The sequence below is a fragment of the Podarcis gaigeae genome (assembly GCF_964106915.1).
Source record: "Podarcis gaigeae genome assembly, chromosome: 10".
NCBI lineage: Eukaryota > Metazoa > Chordata > Lepidosauria > Squamata > Lacertidae > Podarcis > Podarcis gaigeae.
Window position 1 is genome coordinate 73,612,109 of NC_139686.1, and position 20,131 is coordinate 73,632,239.

Genomic DNA, 20,131 nt, shown 5'->3' on the forward strand with positions numbered 1-20,131 from the left:
TTCTACAGTGGTACCTTGCAAGACGAATGCCTCGCAAGACGAAAAACGCGCAAGACGAAAGAGTTTTCCGTTTTTTGAGTCGTTCCGCAAGATGAATTTCCCTATGGGCTTGCTTCGCAAGATGAAACGTCTTGCGAGTTCTTGCGAGTTTGTTTCCTTTTTCTTAAAGCCGCTAAGCCGCTAATAGCCGTGCTTCGCAAGACGAAAAAACCGCAAGACGAAGAGACTCGCAGAACGGATTAATTTCGTCTTGCAAGGCACCACTGTATTTCAAGAGAGAGCCTATGTAGGAAATGTAAAAACATTGCTTTGAGATTATATTAGTATATACACAAGCTAAAATAAAATTATTATTTATTAAATTTGTACGCCACCCTTCATCTGAAGATCCCAGGGTGGTTCACAGCATAAAAGTACGAGAATAAACACAAACTACATAATAAAAACGGGGGGGGGGACCCAATAACGCCCCCCCCCGACACATTTCAAAGGGTATAGGATGTTAATCAGCCCAAGGCCTGGTTGAAGAGCAACGTTTTCGCTCAGCACGTAAATATATATATATTGGAGGCACCAGGCGAACCTCCCTAGAGAGATCCTTCCACAAATGGGGAGCCACTACAGAAAAGGCGCATTCTCATGTTGCCACCTTCTGGACCTCACCTGGAGGAGGCACACAAAGAAGATAGATAGATAGATAGATAGATAGATAGATAGATAGATAGATAGATAGATTCTTTATTGTCATTACACAAGTGCAACATTGCACAAGTGCAACGAAATTGGATGCCATCCCTTAAAAACAACAAAAGCAACACAACAACAACAACCAAACAAACCACATTCCAGCCACACCCACACCCACACCCATCAAACTCCCCGGTCACACTATCGAGTTACTGCATTTAAGAAGGCCACAGCTCTTGGATAGAAACTATTTTTCAGTCTATTTGTCCTTGACTTGATGTTTCTGTATCTCCTGCCAGAAGGCAGTAGTACAAACAGACTGTGTCCCGGGTGAGATGCATCCTGCAGGATATTGTTTGCTTTCCTAAGACAGCGGGAACCGTACAGTTCTTCCAAAGATGGGAGGGGATGACCAATAATCCTTTGGGCTGTGGTTATGACCTTCTGGAGCACCTTCCTCTTCCTAGCTGTACAGCTGGAGAACCAGGCACAAATACAGTATGTGAGAATGCTCTCTATGGAGCCTCGGTAGAAGGACACCAGCAGTCTCTCACTCAGATTGTTCTTCTTTAAAAGTCTGAGGAAATAAATTCTCTGCTGGGCCTTCTTCACCAGAGCAGTAGTATTTGCGCTCCAAGTCATGCCCTGATCGATAGTCACTCCCAAAAACCTGAATTCCGCCACCCTCTCCACCCGTTCCCCGTTGATATACAAGGGCTGAATGTCCGCCTTTTTTTTCCTGTAATCCACCACCAATTCCTTGGTCTTAGTCGTATTAAGAGCCAGATTGTTCTCTCCACACCAAGCACAAAGCCGCTCCACCTCGTCCCGATAGGCGGACTCATCCCCTCCTGAAATGAGCCCCACCACCGTAGTGTCATCAGCAAACTTGATGATTTTGTTGCTGGAATAAATGGCTGTACAATCATACGTATAGAGAGTATAGAGCAGGGGACTCAACACACAACCCTGTGGTGAGCCGGTGTTAAGGCTAAGGGCTGTGGACATATGTGACCCTACTCTAACCCTCTGAGAACGTTCTGACAAAAAGTCCAAAACCCAGAGACAGGTGGAGTTGGAGAGTCCAATCGCCTCTAGCTTGGACACCAGTCTATGGGGGAGGATAGTGTTAAAAGCAGAGCTAAAATCCACAAACAGCAGCCTCACATAACTCCCCGGCTGCTCCAGATGGAACAGAGCAGCATGGAGAGTGGTAGTGATAGCGTCTTCCGTGGATCTATTTGCCCTGTATGCAAACTGGTAGTTGTCAAGGGCCTCATATGAGCATCACAGGGGCCAGGTTGGTTCATATGGAGATAATAATGGCATAAGGGCCCCTTGTTCTCCGGGTTTGCAGAGTTGTACCTCGGGGTTGGTCAGGTTGGCCCCCACCAGGGGCACAGGCTGGGTGTGTGAGCAAAAATTGCAAAGAAAGAAAGAGCTGGCAATTGCCATGGGCCCAAGGGACGGGGTGGTGGCAGCGGCTGATGCAGCTCCTTGCCAAGGGTACAAGGTGGCCAAGGGACGCCTCTTAAGGTTTGCAAGGGATAGAGGTGCACATACAGCAGCCACGTACTTCGTTCAGTGATAGACAGCCTCTGCTCTGTCATATCTCCTCTCTGCTCCCAAATGAGCCAAATGGCTTGAGGTCTCCTACTTGCCTCACGCTGTAAATACCCGCAGGCCTCTGAAAGCAATACAGGGTTTTGGAAGAAGCTTATAGGAAACATAAACAGTTCCTATGGTGGCATACCCACCAAGTGCCCAGGGCTCAGGATTGCTACAAAGTCCATAGCATTTTCTGAGGGGAAGCGGCTTCCCCCCCAGGCTCCGTGGTCTTGAGGAAGATTTCCCAGGGAAAGTCCCCAGCATAATCCTCTGCCATTTGTTCCCTATTGAATAAATTAATCCTTTTAAAAGCTCAACTAGTTAATAGGCCGGGTGGCAGCCCTGCCCATATGAGAGGATATTTGATTCACGTTTTCTTGTTGCTAAATAAAATGGATTGAGCGAAGGATGTTTTCTGTGCCTTACAGATAACCCAAGTGAGGATTCTGAATCCAGAGAGCCTTCTCTCATTCCCAGAAATATAATGGCTGAACCAGATTACATAGATGAAGACAATCCTGAGTTAATTAGACCCCAGAAACTAATTAATCCTGTGAAATCATCCCGGAATCATCAAGATCTTCATAGAGAGCTCCGCATGAATCAGAAAAGGTAAGAAATAAGGTGGTAAATTCTGCAGCTAACAGAACTTTAATTTCCAGTCATGAACAAACAGGCACCTTAATCCTGGAAATTAGCAACTGTCCTTGTGCCCTTTCAGCTAATTCTTAATTTGAACTACAACTGCCGTTGAGGGCACAGTATATTTAGGCTTCTTCCTTCAATACAGACCCATGCATGTTTGTGGCTGCACAAAGGAGTTGTATTGGGGAGGGGAGCATGAGCCTGAGTGAGGCCCGCTCTCGATCTCCCCACGGCTCATCTTTCGGGTGAACTATTGGTTTGGCAGGCATGTTAGTTGAGTATGTGTGTGTACCCTACTATTTCATAGAAAAATACCAAAGTGGCTTACAATAAGACATAAAACCACGCAATAAACTGTACAAAACTTGGGTGCAGCTATGTCATTTAACATACAGTTATGTGCACTCCACTTCCCTAAGCTGTGAGAAGTGCCAGGTGGCACGACATACCCAAATTTGGGTTCCTTTGTAAGAAGGAAACATAAGCCACTTGGCATAAGCACAGGTTGCATGCAGCACTACGGCTACAACTCCATGGCATCATGAAGATCCTGTTGCCACCCGTAAGGCAGTTCCATCTCTCTCACTTCCTCGCCTTGACTCTGCCGACAATCTCTTGGTCCCCTCTGCTTGGGGGAGTTCCCTATCTGAACATTTCAAAGTGGCCCAGTATGACGGAGCAGCTCCTTGGCACTTCAGCTCCCTCGGACAGACATGGGCGGAGGATCCTGGGCAATTGCCACTCCTCTTGTCTAAGCCAAAGATGGCCTTAAGGCAAACCTATGGCATTTGTCCTCTTCACTGATAGCAAAGTTCGGAACAGTGCACATTTTGCTGCATCTTTGAACGTGCCCTGGAATACGGGTCCAGTAGGCCTGCAACTTACACAGGGGTCACGTTCCATGGATCGCACCTAAAGCCAAAATCGCACACAGTCAGAACCCATTCAGTTCCATGGTGGGTGGGTTTACCAAAGTCATTTCCCCCAGAACCTCACCCCCTTTTAATTTTTGAAAACTTTTTGCCACACACATAAAGCTGAATTTGCACAAGCTAAGTGTGCAAGTCGTGGGCTTTCTGAATATCTAATACAGTCAGGGAGTCATTCTTTGGAAAAATAGGAGAGACTTCTTTGGCATTAATCATACTGTATTTATAGCATTAATCTAAAAAGAACTATGAGAGTATTTTCAAGGGAAGAAGATTGGTCCAATGTGCAGTAGGAGCAGTAACTCTCAATCCCCCTTAATCAAAGAAGCATATTGCAGAGAAGATGAAATGAGACAAATCCATGAAGTTCTATGTTGTCTGATCCTTCCTTTTATGTCTTTATAATTTAGTTTCATGGGGCGTACAGTGACCTTACCTCTAAGTTAAGCTTCTTTAATAAAGTTTACTTCTGTAGCATCCATACTTGTCAGGCTGTTGACTGTTCATGAAACTGATATTCTTCTAAACATCATCTCAGTTGTCGCATGGTGAGAAAATCAATAGCAAGACCTTTGAAATTCTGTTCAGTCTGCAGAAAGTGTATGCTTATTATAGAGAGTCTCAACATTTTGCTTATGGAATTTGATAGGACTTGGTTTGGTAGGACCATTTAAAACAGGAAACAAAAAGAGTGTTTTTCTTTTTGAACAGTTGTTGTTATTTAGTCATGTCCGACTCTTCATGACCCCTTGGACCAGAGCACGTCAGTCACTCCTGTCTTCCACTGCCTCCCTCAGTTTGGTCAAACTCATGTTGGTAGCTTCGAGAACACTGTCCAACCATCTCGTCCTCTGTTGTCCCCTCTCCTTGTGCTCTCCATCTTTCCAAACATCAGGGTCTTTTCCAGGGAGTCTTCTCTTCTCATGAGGTGGTCAAAGCTTCAGGATCTGTCCTTCCAGAGAGCACTCGGGGCTGATTTCCTTCAAAATGATCTTCTTGCAGTCCAGGGGACTCTCAAGAGTCTCCTCCAGCACCATAATTCAAAAGTATCAATTCTTTGGCAATCAGCCTTCTTTGTGGTCCAGCTCTCACTTCCATACATCACTACTGGGAAAACCATAGCTTTAACTATACGGACCTTTGTTGGCAAGTTGATGTCTCTGCTTTTTATGATGCTGTCTAGGTTTGTCATTGCTTTTCTCCCAAGAAGCAGGCATCTTTTAATTTCGTGACTGCTGTCACCATCTGCAGTGATCATGGAACACAAGAAAGTAAAATCTCTCACTGACTCCGTTTCCCTCCCTTCTATTTGCCAGGAGATGGGACCAGTGGCCATGATCTTCCTTTTTTTGATGTTGAGCTTCAGACCATATTTTGCACTCTCCTCTTTCACCTTCATTAAAAGGTTCTTTAATTCGTCCTCACTTTCTGCCATCAAGGTTGTCTCATCTGCATATCTGAGGTGGTTGATATTTCTTCCGGCAATCTTAATTCCAGTTTGGGATTTATCCAGTCCAGCCTTTCACATGATGAATTCTGCATATATGTTACATAAGCAGGGAGACAATATACAGCCTTGTCGTACTCCTTTCCCAATTTTGAACCAATCAGTTATTCCATATCCAGTTCTAACTAGCTCCTTGTCCCATAGAGATTTCTCAGGAGACAGATGAGGTGATCAGGCACTCCCATTTCTTTAAGAACTTGCGATAGTTTGCTGTGGTTGACACAGTCAAATGTGAATTTTGAACAATGTGTTTTGAAGAGTTAGCCAAAGGCAAACTGTTGTTTGCTGGGAGAGGACACTGACTGTATTTTTCAACATTCTGGATCAAATCTGATTTAGTCTTGTAATCTTACATTTATATCCTGCAGTTCAGAATGAAGATGGCAATCTTCTGGTGTCCATCTGCCTGTTCTAAAATGTCAAGTTAAAGGAAATCTTTCCCTGATCTGAACCGCCCCCCCACCATGAGGGCCCCCCAAATGGCATGGCCCTCTCTCTCCAGCTCCTTACCTGGGAGAACGACAGGTGAGCATTCAAGGAGACCTGGACACCTCACACTGACTGAGCCCTCAGCAGCTGTTACTGGTTGAGTGGGCTGCAAACTGGGATGGCTTTCTAACTCTCCAGTGGAAGTTTAGGTGCTGCAAAGTGGACCTGGCCACACAAACCCTAAAGGAAATCTGGGGAAAGACAGCCAAAGTAGTTTTGGAAGCCACATCTTGGCTGAGAAGCTCTTGGTTCTTGGAGCTGATCCCTCTTTCAACATTCCTTCCTTATTGCTTCTTCTGCGCCAGGGCCTTCTTCCGCAGGGCCTGCTGTCTCGCCTGTCTCCACAGTGGATCTAGCTTGTCACCTGGGGTTGAAGTGGTGGTGCTGTTGTTGCTGTGCTTGTTACATTTATATTCCACCTTTCCTCCAAAGAGCTCAAGGTGGTGTACATAGTCCCCCTCTCCTTATTATCTTCACAACAACTCTGTGAGGTAGGTTAGGTTGAGAGGCTGTGACTGGCTGAAGGTCACCCAGTGAGCTTCGACAGTCAAATGGGAACCAGCACCCTGGCCTCCCGGGTCTTAGTTCTGGGCTGCAGTGATGCACTTGCTTTGAACATGCACAAAGCAGTCATTGCCTGTATCAGATGCCACCAGGCCCCCACATTTTCATGGACTTCAACTTCTGTTACAAAGGAGGGAACTGGCTCCTTCTGCCTCTGGGAGGGCCCATCAAAGCCTGACACCTTTCCTGGAAAATAGGGTCCAAGGTGTCCCTAGTGAACCCCTCTCCACAGTTGTTTAAGCGCAGGTTCACAGGGCAAGGGGGAGACTGCAGCAAGGAGGAGGCACACGAAGTGTTCCCTTTCTGCCCTAATTTTGCATCCAGCATGTTGCCGGCCTTGAATTCAGATCTACCCAGCCACTAGTAGTTCTTCCTAAAGAGTGATCAAGTTGACACAGAAGTGGAAGACACCAATCATGGATTTCCTATTATAAAGCAGCACTGAGTTTTCAGTGGGGCACATTTCTGTTGTTCTAAAGGTAAAGGTAAAGGGACCCCTGACCATTAGGTCCAGTCGTGACCGACTCTGGGGTTGCGGCTCTCATCTCACTTTATTGGCCGAGGGAGCTTCCGGGTCACGTGGCCAGCATGACTAAGCCGCTTCTGGCGAACCAGAGCAGCACACGGAAACGCTGTTGTAAAGTACTTGATCATAAAAAGACAACTTCTTTCCCCCTTTTGTTTGTGATGTGAATGTTAATAGCATGTTTCTTTATAATTTATAATAAAGCAAGGAAGGGGATAAAAGTCTGAGCGATGACTGTGATAGCCAGAACAAGTAGATTTTTGGCTATTAATCTTCATGGCCAGTGTGACATTTTATCTGTCTGTCTGTCTGTACCACACAATTTGTTAAGTTGGGCAAATCGTTTTATCTCCTTTGGCTAAAACTCTCTTGCCTTATTTTAACACACAAAAGTATTATTCAAAGGAGTCTGAAAAGTACACTCTTTTCAGTGCCAATATAGTAAGAGAAAGTTGGCAGTGAGTTATGCCCTACTTTAATTAACGGGATTAAGCATCAAAGCCCAACTGCCACCTTGGAAATTTTTTATTAAAGACCTAGGAAACTATTTTAAATTCAGTTTTCATTCAGTTTCAAAGCAGATTCAGGTGGAACTGAACTGCATCCACATAATAGCATAAAGTCCTTTAAGTAATCCGGAGACTTTTGTTTTCCCATACAAAGACATCCAATTACACAGTAAATTTCTCTTCAGTGCTTCCATTTTTCTTATTAACAGCAGAGTATATAATTCTAGGTTTCCCCTAGTTTTCATTGAAATAGCAGTTTGTGGAGAAGCACATTGCAGACTTCTGGTACTAGGCTTCCTTTTTTAATTCTTGATTTTTATTTTAAAGGGAAAATGGGCTGCTCTATGGAGTGTTTTTTATAATAAATTTTTATTAGTTTTTAACAACATATAAACAAAATGATTGATGGATAACAGTCATCAGGATGTTCATTTGAGTATTTTAGGAAGGAGTACCAAGCTTAAAGAAAATGTCCCCATCAGATATATTATTCAAGGCACGTACCCTCTTCGTTTGTTTTTTGGATAGGGCAGTTGTCCAAACATTCTGTCACCATCGTGTGATATTCAGATGCTCAAGTCCTTTCCAAGTCTGTGCTGTAACTAATTGCCAGAAGAAAAGTCTGGAATCATTGAATCATATAATTTTAGCGTTGGAAGGAACCCCGGGGGTCATCTAGTCCAACCCTCTGCGATGCAGGAATCTCAAATAGATCAAACATGACAGATGGCCCTCCAGCCTCTGCTTCAAAACCTCCAAGGAGGGAGAGTCCACCGTGGACCAAGGGAGTCCGTTCCACACTTCTGACAGCTCAAATTGTCAGAAACAATTCCTTAATGTAATACAGCAAGGAGATCTTCCTTAAAAATAGTTAACGAACCCAAACTTGGATTGCACAGTACTTTCTGATTTGCAGTATTACTTATTTCCACGAATACGATGCCTTCCCAGAATGGCTGTACTAGTTCGCGCGTCTCTGAAGCTGCCCTTGAGCACCACCTAGTGACAAGCACCCCGGGTGGAACATGCATCTCCCTCTCTACAAACCGACTTCAAAGCTCTGGGAGTTGGCTGCTCTTGCAGAGATGCCACTTGGCTCAGGAAGGCTGCTCTTTGGCTTCCGGGACTCAGGGAGGTCACACGTTAGGGATTGCGCTACCAGAACCACTCATAAGGCCGGCTTTTCAGAACAGGATTACATAGCATTGGTTTCCCAAAATATCATGGAAGATCAGAAGTTAGTCAAATCACCTAGCTTCTATCATAGTAGAAAATAAAATATAATACTGTGTTGTTGTTTAGTCGTGTCTGACTCTGTGTGACCCCCTGGGCCAGAGCACGCCCGGCACTCCTGTCTTCCACTGCCTCCCGCAGTTTGGTCAGACTCATGTTTGTAGCTTCGAGAACACTGTCGAGCCATCTCGTCCTTCTCCATGTGCCCTCCATCTTTCCCAACCTCAGGGTCTTTTCCAGGGAGTCTTCTCTTCTCATGAGGTGGCCAAAGTATTGGAGCCTCAGCTTCACGATCTGTCCTTCCAGTGAGCACTCAGGGCTGATTTCCTTAAGAATGGATAGGTTTGATCTTCTTGCAGTACTCCTTTCCCAATTTTGAACCAATCAGTTGTTCCATATCCAGTTCTAACTGTAGCTTCATGTCCCACATAGAGATTTCTCAGGAGACAGATGAGGTGATCAGGCACTCCCATTTCTTTAAGAACTTGCCATAGTTTGCTGTGGTCGACACAGTCAAATGCTTTTGCGTAGTCAATGAAACAGAAGTAGATGTTTTTCAGGAGCTCTCTAGCTTTCTCCATAATCCAGCGCATGTTTGCAATTTGGTCTCTGGTTCCTCTGCCTCTTCTAAATCCAGCTTGCACTTCTGGGAGTTCTCGGTCCACATACTGCTTAAGCCTTCCTTGTAGAATTTTAAGCATAACCTTGCTAGCGTGTGAACTGAGCACAATTGTGCGGGAGTTAGAGCATTTTTTGGCACTGCCCTTCTTTGGGATTGGGATGTAGTCTGATCTTCTCCAAACCTTTGGCCATAATACTGTGGGTAAGATTATAAGAGAACGCCAGCACCCATAAGGCCTTTCCCAACAGAACTACTTCCTGAAGGACCATCCAGGCCAGGCTGGAGGGGCGAAGAGTCAGTCCTGTGCTGCCTGAATAAACTCTTTCCCTCCCCAAAACTCAAGGAAGTGAAGATTTTGAAGATCATTAGGGTGCATGCTTCTGCCTTTACAGAAAACGTTGACAAACTCCAAATGCGTTCTGCTCATTGACAGAGCCACTGAAATAGGAAAAATGCATAAACATTATGAAGATACAGTCATAAACCGTTGTTCAAAAACTATTTCTACCAGAGCTGTAATCTTTAAATTTCACATTGGCTTTTGAGAATTGGACATGGAACTATTCTGGGTGTTAAGAGGGCGCATTCTGTGATGCATGCTCGGTTGGACTGCGCTACTGGCCAGATATTTGAGGCTTTGTCTCATCAGTGTCGCTTTTGCCCAGAAGAAATCCAGCCCTTCTCTGAAACTCTGTGATACAGGGTAATAGTGGAAGTGATTTATATTTGGGGTGGGGGAACTAACCTGTTGTTTCAGTTCTTCTAATTAATGATAAGCCTCCAGGGAGTCACGGTCTGAATCTCTGCGCTAGAGTAACCTCTGTAGTTCATTGTCATGAGAAGTGCCTCTTTCCCCTCCTCTCTTTGCTTAAAATATTACTCAAAATGTGTTCTTTCCTCACATACTGCATGCATTAAGTGTGCCGTCTCGTAAGTTTGGAAGCCCATGAGGATTTTGTATCTTGGGCTTTATTGCATCTTCACAATATTTCCTTACTTGTTCATTTTCTCATTTTATGTGATCTTTCGCACAACATCAAAGCCACTTCTAGGAATCTAGAAAAAATGCTGTTGCAGCCCTGTTAACTTGGGAAATGGTGAGAGTTTCGTGTTGATGAAATTTGGGGCAGTATAGTAGCATACAGATATTTCCTGCCATTTAAAATTTAGCACAACTTGGCAGTATATTGATCGAAAAGCCGCAGTTCTCAAAAACCTCACACATACATTATGTAAAAGAATGAAAGTTTACTACCCCCCTCGCTTGTTCTACCCACCTCTTTTCTCCCCCAACCTTATACTGTATGCAACATCAAAGTCTCACCTTGAATATGACTGATCTGTAGAAAGGACGTTATACAGAGATGATGTATGTACCTTTGTAACCCAAGAAAATCCGAAGCAAACAAAGTACCACAGTCCAAAAGAAATGTTAGAAACCAGAAGTTCTAGCACTACAACCAGCACAACTAATGCATTAAACCCGACATCTGAATGCAGCCTTGATTCCTTCCTTCCTTCCTTCCTCCCTCCCTGTCTCCCTGCCTCCCTCCCATCACATGAGTTGAAGGTGGGAGCACAGAGTTCTTGTCACTGGGATCTTTTGCATTATAAACAAAAATGATGAAATGGGTAAAGAGTGATGGAGGTTTAAATATGTTAACAAGCTGTAAGATATATATTACAAAATCTAGTAAAATTGTATTTTTACTCTTGCTAAATATTTCATCTTGCCAGAAGCATAATATACAGAAATTGAACAATGCATAATATATCAAGTGTTTCGTGGACTTAAAATATCTCAAGTAGCAATTTGGCTTTGAGATGATTTGAGGAAAAATTTGGGGAAAGTGGGCTGTTCTTCTACAGATGGTTCCATACCTTGAAGCAGATTTAAAAAACTCCTTTAGAAACAGGCAAAGGAGGAGGCTTTGTGAAACTGTGCTCAGTATCTGGTGCTAAAGTTAATGTGCCAAACAACTACTGTATATTTCGAAGAGGCCATATATTCTTCAAGGCAAATGATAAAAATAGCAGTGAAGTGAAGTGAATTTTATTTTCATGAAAATTTCCCATCCCTCTTCCAGGAAAGCTGAATAATTCAGATGATAGGACCCTGTTTCAGACTACAGGGTGAAATAACGGTGGAACTCGCTTTAAAAGTGAGGTGGTGGGCGGGGGGAGTACCTGTGGAGCTGAAATGGGGTGCCTGTGTCACAGTCCTTGCCTCCCCTTCCACACCGTCTGTAATCCGCTCATTGTGTCGTGTGCTTCCAGTCTTCCCCAGGGAAAAGCACGAAGTGGCGTCATGTCTCAAGATGTTGTGGCGAGGGAAGACTCGATGGGCATTCTGCCCACAACTCCCTCCAAGCTCACTTTGTTGAGCAAAGCAGCCCCACAAAGCCGGGCTTTTGCTGCCTGGGGGAGCGGGGGGTGGGGGCTGAATGACGCCTTCCTTCACCAGTTTGCTCCCCAATGTTCTTGGTGTGAAATCAAGAGAATGAGCTAAACACGTATCCAAGGACTAAATTGGGCTCCACGTTTCTGTTGCCTGAAGATCAGTAATATCTTTTCTCTTTTCATAGGGAGCATGTAATGGCTTAACTTGGGAATTTGAGAGCAAGAGGGAAATGGAACCAGTATTTTATCGTTTGAAAAGACCTGGTGGAATGCTCTGTCCCATGAGACTAGGGCCCTTCAGGATTTAACCTCCTTCCATCGGGCCTGTTAGACAGAGCTATTTTGCCTGGCCTTTAATTTGAATTCAGCCTGATCTTTTATTTCCCTTCTCTTCCCTCCCCCTCCCCTTTTATGAAGATCACCCGCTCTAAGACCCCACAGCTAATTCTCCCCTGGCCTCCTCGCTGGCCCAAGTAGGACCAATTCAGCCAGCTAGCCCTGGGGATTATCTAATTGGTTTTTGAATTTTATTGTTATTCATGTTTTTATATTGTATTTTATGCTGCTTTTATAATTAAGTGTTTTAAAGTGTTTTACATTTGTTGTTAGCCACCCTGAGCCCGGTTTTTGAACCGGGAAGGGCGGGGTATAAATAAAATTATCATCATCATCATCAAAGTTTCATGTCTCCAAACAACTTTGATGTGATTATCCGTATCCTAGATTGGGAAACTGATCTCAAATTTGAACAGCTTAGCTAAGATGATACAGTCAAATGGAGAGCAACCCCACATGGCTGCAACATTTAGTCAATCAGTTGGATTGATCTAAAAACATTTTTCATTCAAAAGGTACTCCCAAATAAACCTATTTACAAAAACATCCTGTTGCAGACAATTTTTAAACAAGTATCATATTTCTCGCTCTATAAGATGCACCAGACCATAAGACGCACCTAGTTTTTGGAGGAGGAAAACAAGAAAAAAATATTCTGAATCTCAGAAGCCAGAACAACAAGAGGGATCGCTGCACAGTGAAAGCAGCAATCCCTCTTGCTGTTCTGGCTTCTGGGATAGCTGCGCAGCCTGCATTCGCTCCATAAGATGCACACACATATTTCCCCTTACATTTTTGGGAGGGAAAAAGTGAGTCTTATAGAGCAAAAAATACGGTGCTGGTTGCAGGTTATTTTCTTGGGTGGGATTGCTTTTTCTAAGGCTCTGCATGTTACAAATGTGTGCATGTTATCTGAAAACAAACAATTTCTTAAAACTATTCATATGAAGATTTGTGCTGATTTAGTCAAATAAATGTATATGATCGCCTGATTTCTCACCAGATGGCTGTCCTCTTAATATAATGGGAATATGTCATGTCAATAAGTAACTCAACGCAGAACCCTCTCCCTTCTTTTGAAAGGGGTCTTGCTCCTCAGAATAAGCCGGAGCTGCAAAAGGTGATGGAAAGACGAAAAAGAGACCAAGTTATCAAGCAACAGAAGGAGGAGGAGGCACAAAAGAAGAGATCGGACCTGGAAATAGAGCTACTCAAACGACAACAGAAATTAGAACAGGTAAGAGGGCAGGAAAATGGTATAGAATAGACTCAAGGAGCTTCTCTTCTCTTTATTATAAAGGTAAAGGGACCCCAGACCATCAGGTCCAGTTGTGACCGACTCTGGGGTTGCGGCGCTCATCTTGCTTTATTGGCTGAGGGAGCCAGCATACAGCTTCCAGGTCATGTGGCCGGCATGACTAAACCACTTCTGGTGAACCAGGGCAGCACATGGAAACACCGTTTACCCTACCTGTTTATCTCCTTGTGCTGCTGTGCTTTTGAACTGCTTGCAGGAGCAGGGACCGAGCAACAGGAGCTCACCCGGTCACGGGGATTCGAACCGCCGACCTTCTGATCGGCAAGTCCTAGGCTCTGTGGTTTAACCCACAGCACCACCCGCGTCCTCTCTTTATTATAGATTTCATTAAAAATTATATACTAAAACCTCAAAGTGGTTTACAAAAAAGATAAAATAATAAAATAGATCAGATTAATGAATTCAGTACCACAGAATGTGCTGGAAACTCTTTCAAAATATATAAAAAAATGTGATTGTTAGTTCCACAGCTGACTTTTGAAAACAATTGGTAATACTAGGTTTAAAAATTATAGGAGAAGATTCATGGAAGAGAAGTGTTGTAAATATCGATCAGGCAAGATGATCAGGGAATGTGTTCTCATTCTCTCAGGGTGACCCTGGAAAGTTGGAAGTGAGGGACCAGGTAGTGAAATAGACCCAGACCCTCCTTGCGCATGTATGTTGCCATCGAGGCTGAGCCCTGCACATTAACAAAGTGCTGAATCTGGTTACGCTCACTGCCTGCAATTAATATTTTGAGAAATGCCACTCTGATAATTTCTTCCTTCTTTTTAAAAATTGATCTCTTTTTGTTTTAAGCTTGAACTTGAAAAGCAGAAGATCCAGGAGGAGCAAGAGAACGCACCTGAATTTGTAAAAGTGAAAGGCAATTTGAGGAGGACAGCGCAAGAAGCTGCAGAAGCTCAAGACTCCTAGAAGAAGGGCCCTTTCAGACTTGAAGCCATTTCCCCAGTGGCTGCTGCGGAGAGGCGTCTGCAGGATCTCTCACCCAGTTGCCCTGAATCTGGGTGGAAAATGAGCTCGTACGTGGAGGTCAACGTCTGGAACATGTGCAGATGAACATGTACACACCAGATAAAACTCGCCAATAATAATGTGGAGATCAGAGGATAAACAAGCAACCTGTTGTCAATTTAAAGTAGTTGACCCCGGGAGGGAAACAGATTTGAGTTGTTGACATTGCTTGCTTATTCCTGATCCGAGCTTAGTGGGCATCTCAGGCTAGTGTGTGTTATTATTTTTTTTGTATTTCCCACTTTGTGAAGTTCTGCTATGCAGAAGAGCAAAGTGTTCTGAAACCACTCCTTGTCACATTTTGTGTGGAAACCCTCCTTCAGAAATGACGCCCCCCCCTCCCTCCACAGTCTCTAATGTAAATAGACGTTCCTTTAGACTTGAAGTTGGAGTTCTTTTGTCCTGCTACTTGTGTGTGGGCCAAGGTGTGTCTTATTGCCATGAGGGAATCTGTAAGAAATGAGTTATAGGAAAGAACTTAATGTCTTATTCTGCCTTTGAGCAGTTTAAGGATGTTGGTCGCCTGCGCCTTTATGGCCCACTGCGCATTCATGGCGCTGGAATGCTCACGGATGAGTGGCTAGTTTTCTCCTCCTTCAACCTTGCTAAGCAGCCATGCTGCTTTTACCATGTTGGTCTTCCTGTGCGATGTGCACTTGGCCATGTCTAAATTGCCACTGGCCTTTTGTTCGTTTGTTCTTTCCTTCACGGTGGTCTAAAGAACAGCATACTAGATCCAGCCCTATGCTGCAGGGGGTGGGGTGGCCTATGTTCTCTTGGCAGCAGTCCCCATTGTGCTGCATGGACTTTGAAAGTGTGGACCACTTTGCGGAACAGCATGCTGCTCTTCAAAGAAGAACACAAAATCTAAAACAAACTGGGCATGCTTGAACTCTCACAGGCCTTTTGGAGCTGAATTAGTTGTTTTTTGGGTTCTTTGTGCTTTGGGCAGTTTGAAGACAAATCCCGCAGGCATCTGGTTGGCCCCAGGATGCTAGACTCGATGGGCCATTGGGCTGCTCCAGCAGGCTATTCCTACATTCTCAAATGGCCGTAAAATTCAGCCCTGCAGGTACAAACACTTGCAACTGCTTCTCAGAGCTTGACTACAGGGTAGAATATCTAGGAGCTTGAAATCATTGTGCCTGCCCATGCAGTCCTATACATGTCTATTTGGAAGTAAGTTCCACTGAGCCCATTGGGACTTAAAACCCCCGACCCACTGACCACCGGGAGGCATATATATTTTTTCTGGACGCATGACCCAGCTGGCCATTTTTATTTTTATCTTTTGGAAAGCTTGATTTCTGTGGTTCATTTCCCTGTTCAATTGATGGAAAACCACTGAAGCCCAGATGCAAAACTATATATTGTCAGTGGGGTAAGAGGGGAAGCCATTTAAAGGGAAAATGCCAATTTATTATTTTTCCTAGATTTCTATCCATCTATTCCAGCTAGGTTTAGCAACTTTTACAATTATATTTAAAATTACTGCGCATGAGGCCCAGTGTACAGGATAGCCCATGATGCTCCAATCTGGATATGGTCCTTAGACATGTTTTTAGTTTTCTACACAGTCTGGAATCTGGGTGCTTTATCTGTGGAAGCCTGCAATACTTATGCATAACTACAAACAAAAGAACCTAAAATATGGACTTTCAGGTCCTCTTCCAAACACAGTCTCTGACCTTAGTGATTCCAGTACTCTTGTGTGTCAGAGAGAAACGTATATAAATAATTATTTCATATTTGGTTTGGGGTGTGCAGCTGAGGAATACCTACTGCTTGAAACCTGCAAAGCTGGCTTTTCAGCAAAGGCCAAAATGGTTGCTTGAAAGATTCTCAAGATAGGTTCAGATCATACATGTTTCAGTAGCTGCAATTCAACAGCTGCTTACATCTACATTAGATGAGGATCATGTCCATCGGCTTGTTCTGGCAAGCTGAGCAAAATGAGTCTTTCTTTTGTAATTATATCCAAGCAAAAAGCGTTTGATACCAATACCAGCTTGTGAAAGTGATATGTTCTGTCATTGCTGCAGGCACTGGAAATTGGAAAAACAATTTCAGGACTGGTTCCTGGGGACCAAATGTTGACAAAGAGCAGACTTGCCTTTGGCATAAAGCTTTTCAAGTTGTCAGGGCCCAAGCAGCTCTTCAGAGAATAAAATCGCATTATAAATCCAAGTCAATGATAAATAAGTTTTGCCAAGATTTAATTTACTTCTAATTTAAATCCTGACATGGCTTATTTATCATTGGCTTGGACTAACATTTTTGGAAGAGAGTGTGGATGTCCCTAATATGAAACCCATTAATAAAGCAATGCTATTGGGTTGCTTAATACTGGCCAAATCTGGGGTCTTTATTTTAGAAGCAGTGGCATCTTGCGCTGCTTTTGCAAAGCAGGCTCCTAAATGCCCAGTAGCTGCCTTGATTTCATTCCTTCTCGTTAGTATGTAGATGGAAGTTGTGGACATCTCTAATCTCAAAAGAGGTCACAGCCCATGTAGTTGCACTGCGTCGGCTTTGCCACTGATTTCCCCTACCTTAGCCTAACTTTCTGTACTGCCGTTGGGGTGGGAGGAGCACCCAGAAAAACCTGCCTTAATGCTTTTATTTTATTTTTTTAAAAATCTATATTTATTGGCTTTTAAGAACTTTAAAAAATAACCGTAACTGGAAAAAAAGATGACTGCATGTGAAATGTCTCCCTGTGTAGCTCCAACTGATGCTGCTCCCTGACCTTCCCCCTTCTCCCGCTTGCCTTTTCTCCTGCATTTCCTCCCTCCTTATGTCTACGCAATTTTTCCTCCTTTTTCTTCACCTTGTGCTCAAGCTGCCATCGCTCCCACCTCTGTCTGCCCCCAAAGCCGCCAGCAGCTTACAAAGGCAATCTCTTCGCTTCGGCTTCCTCTCCTCCACTCGCTGTTTTTCCTCCCTTCTCTAGTTGTGGGGGGGGGGGGCTTTGGCAAGATTTTACCAGAAATGAGCGCCAGTTCTGGTGCTGCTTATATTCTGGCAGCAGGGGGCGCCTGCAGGGGTTCTGTTGGGGGGGGGTTCTGCCCCCCATGGCAGGGTCTTCACACACCCCCTCCTGCTGCCAAGACCACAGCGGTGCGCAAAGGTAGCCCTTCTGCTCCGCCTTTTCCAGTGGCTGTTTTCCATCCTCCCGTTTCCGTTTTCCTCATTGTTCTGCCTCCTTTTGTTCTTTGGTGCCTCCTCTTCCTCATGAGAAGCTGCAGTTCTCTTTGTCCTTGGCATTTCTGCCTCTTTCACCACAGAAACTGAGAAGCACGCGGGAAGGACACCCCCATCTCCCAGGAGAGCTTCCTGCAAGGGGCCTCCTTAACGCTCCTGTTAGCTGCTGCATGTTTCTCAGGCTGGTTTTTTTTATAGGAAGACTTCGAGAGTCCAGTTCCATTGCAAGCTTCTGGCTCAATAGGTAAATTAAGGTGTTCACAACAACTTGGGAGTAATGATTCCAAAATAAGACAGATGCATTTTAGCCCAAAGCCCTCTGAACGTGATCGAGAGAAGCCCTAAGATCATAGCATTGTAGGACAGGAGGCCAAGGCTCATCTCGTACAGCCTCCTGAAATGCAGGAATCTCAACACAGTTTGAAACCAGACTAGATGCTGCTTGGCTTCGCAAATGTCCTGGCAGGTTGATTGCTGCCCTGCTCCATCACTGAGCTCTGAGTCAGACCTTTAGCTGAATGCACAGAGGAACCTCTCTGGTCCCAGGTCCTTGTGGATGCTTAGCTTCTGAGGTAAGGAGAGACGTTTCCTATTGAGCTTGAGGGGACCAGCCCTGCTTTGTAGATACAGCACGTATGTAGTAATCTTCGGGGAGGGGGAGAGTAATACTACTAAACTACTAGTAGAATGTGAACCTGCTTTAGCCCATATCAGAAGTCTGCCAGACTTTTTGTGTAGGAATCCAGAATCTTGTTATGTGTTGGTATGACGGACCTGACAAATGCTGTCAAATTGCTTGAACTTTTTCCCCTTTTGTTTTTCCTTAATTTGTGGAGCTGAATTAACAGCTTTCACAATTGAGATTCTGTTCACCTTTCTACCTTGTTCTAAATCTTCAATCTGCTTAATATTTTCAGTTGTGCTACCTTGGTTTGAAAATGCCTGACTCTTTTTACAACTGATGAATGCTTTTAACTGATGAATGCTTTTAAAACCTGCTTTATTTTTAGCAAGTTAAGATAGCAAATTAATATTACCTCCCTTCTCTTGGAGTGGAGTTAGTCTCTTTTATGTCTCCATTTGTTTCTGTGTGTACATATATAAATATTAAAAAGGGAGCCTTAATGGGATTTGTTTTCGTAATTTAATATTTTTTGTATTTGCTCTTGCCTATTGGTTTTTAACAAAGTGTTACAGAATTGAGGATGGAATTCTTAGAACCAAAGTTAATACTTAATAAAAATCTTCTACATGCTTGGAATATGCAACTGTGTGGGTGTGTGACCTTGGTCTCCGCTGCATTCAACGCTCTCTTTAGTCACTTCACATTGAATTTTGCCTCTTGCAGGGAATAATGCCAAGGTCACATTGACTGACCTTTCAAATTACTTCCATGGCTGTACACATGCAAGGTGTAATTGACTGATAAAATTAGTTTGGCAGAGGCCAGTCTCCCAACTTCCTTGCATTTAGAAGTCTGGAGCAAAGATTTTTTTACTCTGGATAGTGGAGTCTTAAATGACGTTTGTTCCACTTCTGCCATCTCTCAGCAAATGATGCAATGTTGAGCTGCAGCTTCTGTCTGTGTCCTCTGACATCCCAGTTGGTCAGCTGAATGCACTTGGTTCAGGTGAGATGTGTTTATCTGCAGCCATAAGAATGAAGCATTCATGTTGCTCCTAAAAGTAAAGTTCAGTTATTGTAAGGCTAGGAAGATGCTGAACAATTGGACACAAAAGGTCTGAGTTGTCAGCCCTGCCTTTATATAAACCATATTATGGTTTCCTAGGACATATTCAAAAAGCTAACTTTGTTCCAAGCATGATATTTTGTTGTGAAACCCTCAGTCTTGACTACCCTGCAGCAGCTTGCATTTGTGTAAAGAAAGCTGTCCCCCTAAGCAGAGTAGGGAAACTTCTAGTATATTTGTTTCCTTGAGGGTTTCCTTCCTTTAGTATAATACATCTAGTGCTGACAAGAAAATTAAAACCCTCAAGGGTAGCCATTTCCAGTTGTGCATGGCAATTTAGATGAAGGTTTACAGGGAAAGCCCAGCTACAACTTTAGATGGCACCCAGGCCACCTCCAAAATCTGCTTTGCTTGTGGTTAAAATTTACTAGGTAAGCCAGAATCCAGGATGGTGTACTTTAACAAGTTACCTTTAACAACATTTCAGTGCTGCTCTTTAAGAAATAATGCAGTGGTGCAGGGATTGCTAGCTTTCAAAGGAACAGTGTTTTGCTTCCAACAGTTCCTGCACAGCTTTTAAGACTGGCAGCTACTGCATAGTTTGAGGCCCTCCTAGTTTTAGCTCTGAATTCTGATGGCTTTAAGTCCTGAATTGTCCATTGAGGGGGAGAGTCTTATTTTGTCCATAGCCAGTATTTTCAAATGACATGAAATATTTCACAATGCTAAGTGTGTTCATCACGCAACTGGTTATCTTCACTTGCCAAGCAACTGGTAAAAGGGTTGTCAGTTTGCAGTCTACAGCAATGGGCAGATGGGGGCCTGGAACTGTTCTTGCCTATTCCTACCC

At 43.9% G+C, this 20,131-nt stretch overlaps 1 protein-coding gene across 5 annotated transcripts in view; it reads left to right on the forward strand.

Annotated features, from left to right (window-relative positions):
* Positions 1-18,852, forward strand: part of FAM107B (family with sequence similarity 107 member B) — a 98,298-nt gene extending 79,446 nt beyond the window's left edge. For all 5 annotated transcript variants that reach the window (XM_083701663.1, XM_083701664.1, XM_083701666.1 and 2 more), the window contains 3 exons: positions 2,724-2,907; positions 13,139-13,292; positions 14,175-18,852. In XM_083701663.1, the coding sequence (XP_083557789.1) occupies positions 2,724-2,907; positions 13,139-13,292; positions 14,175-14,291 (455 nt within the window). In that variant the 3' untranslated portion in view covers positions 14,292-18,852. The remainder of the gene's footprint in view (positions 1-2,723; positions 2,908-13,138; positions 13,293-14,174) is intronic.
* The last annotated feature ends 1,279 nt before the right edge of the window (positions 18,853-20,131 follow it).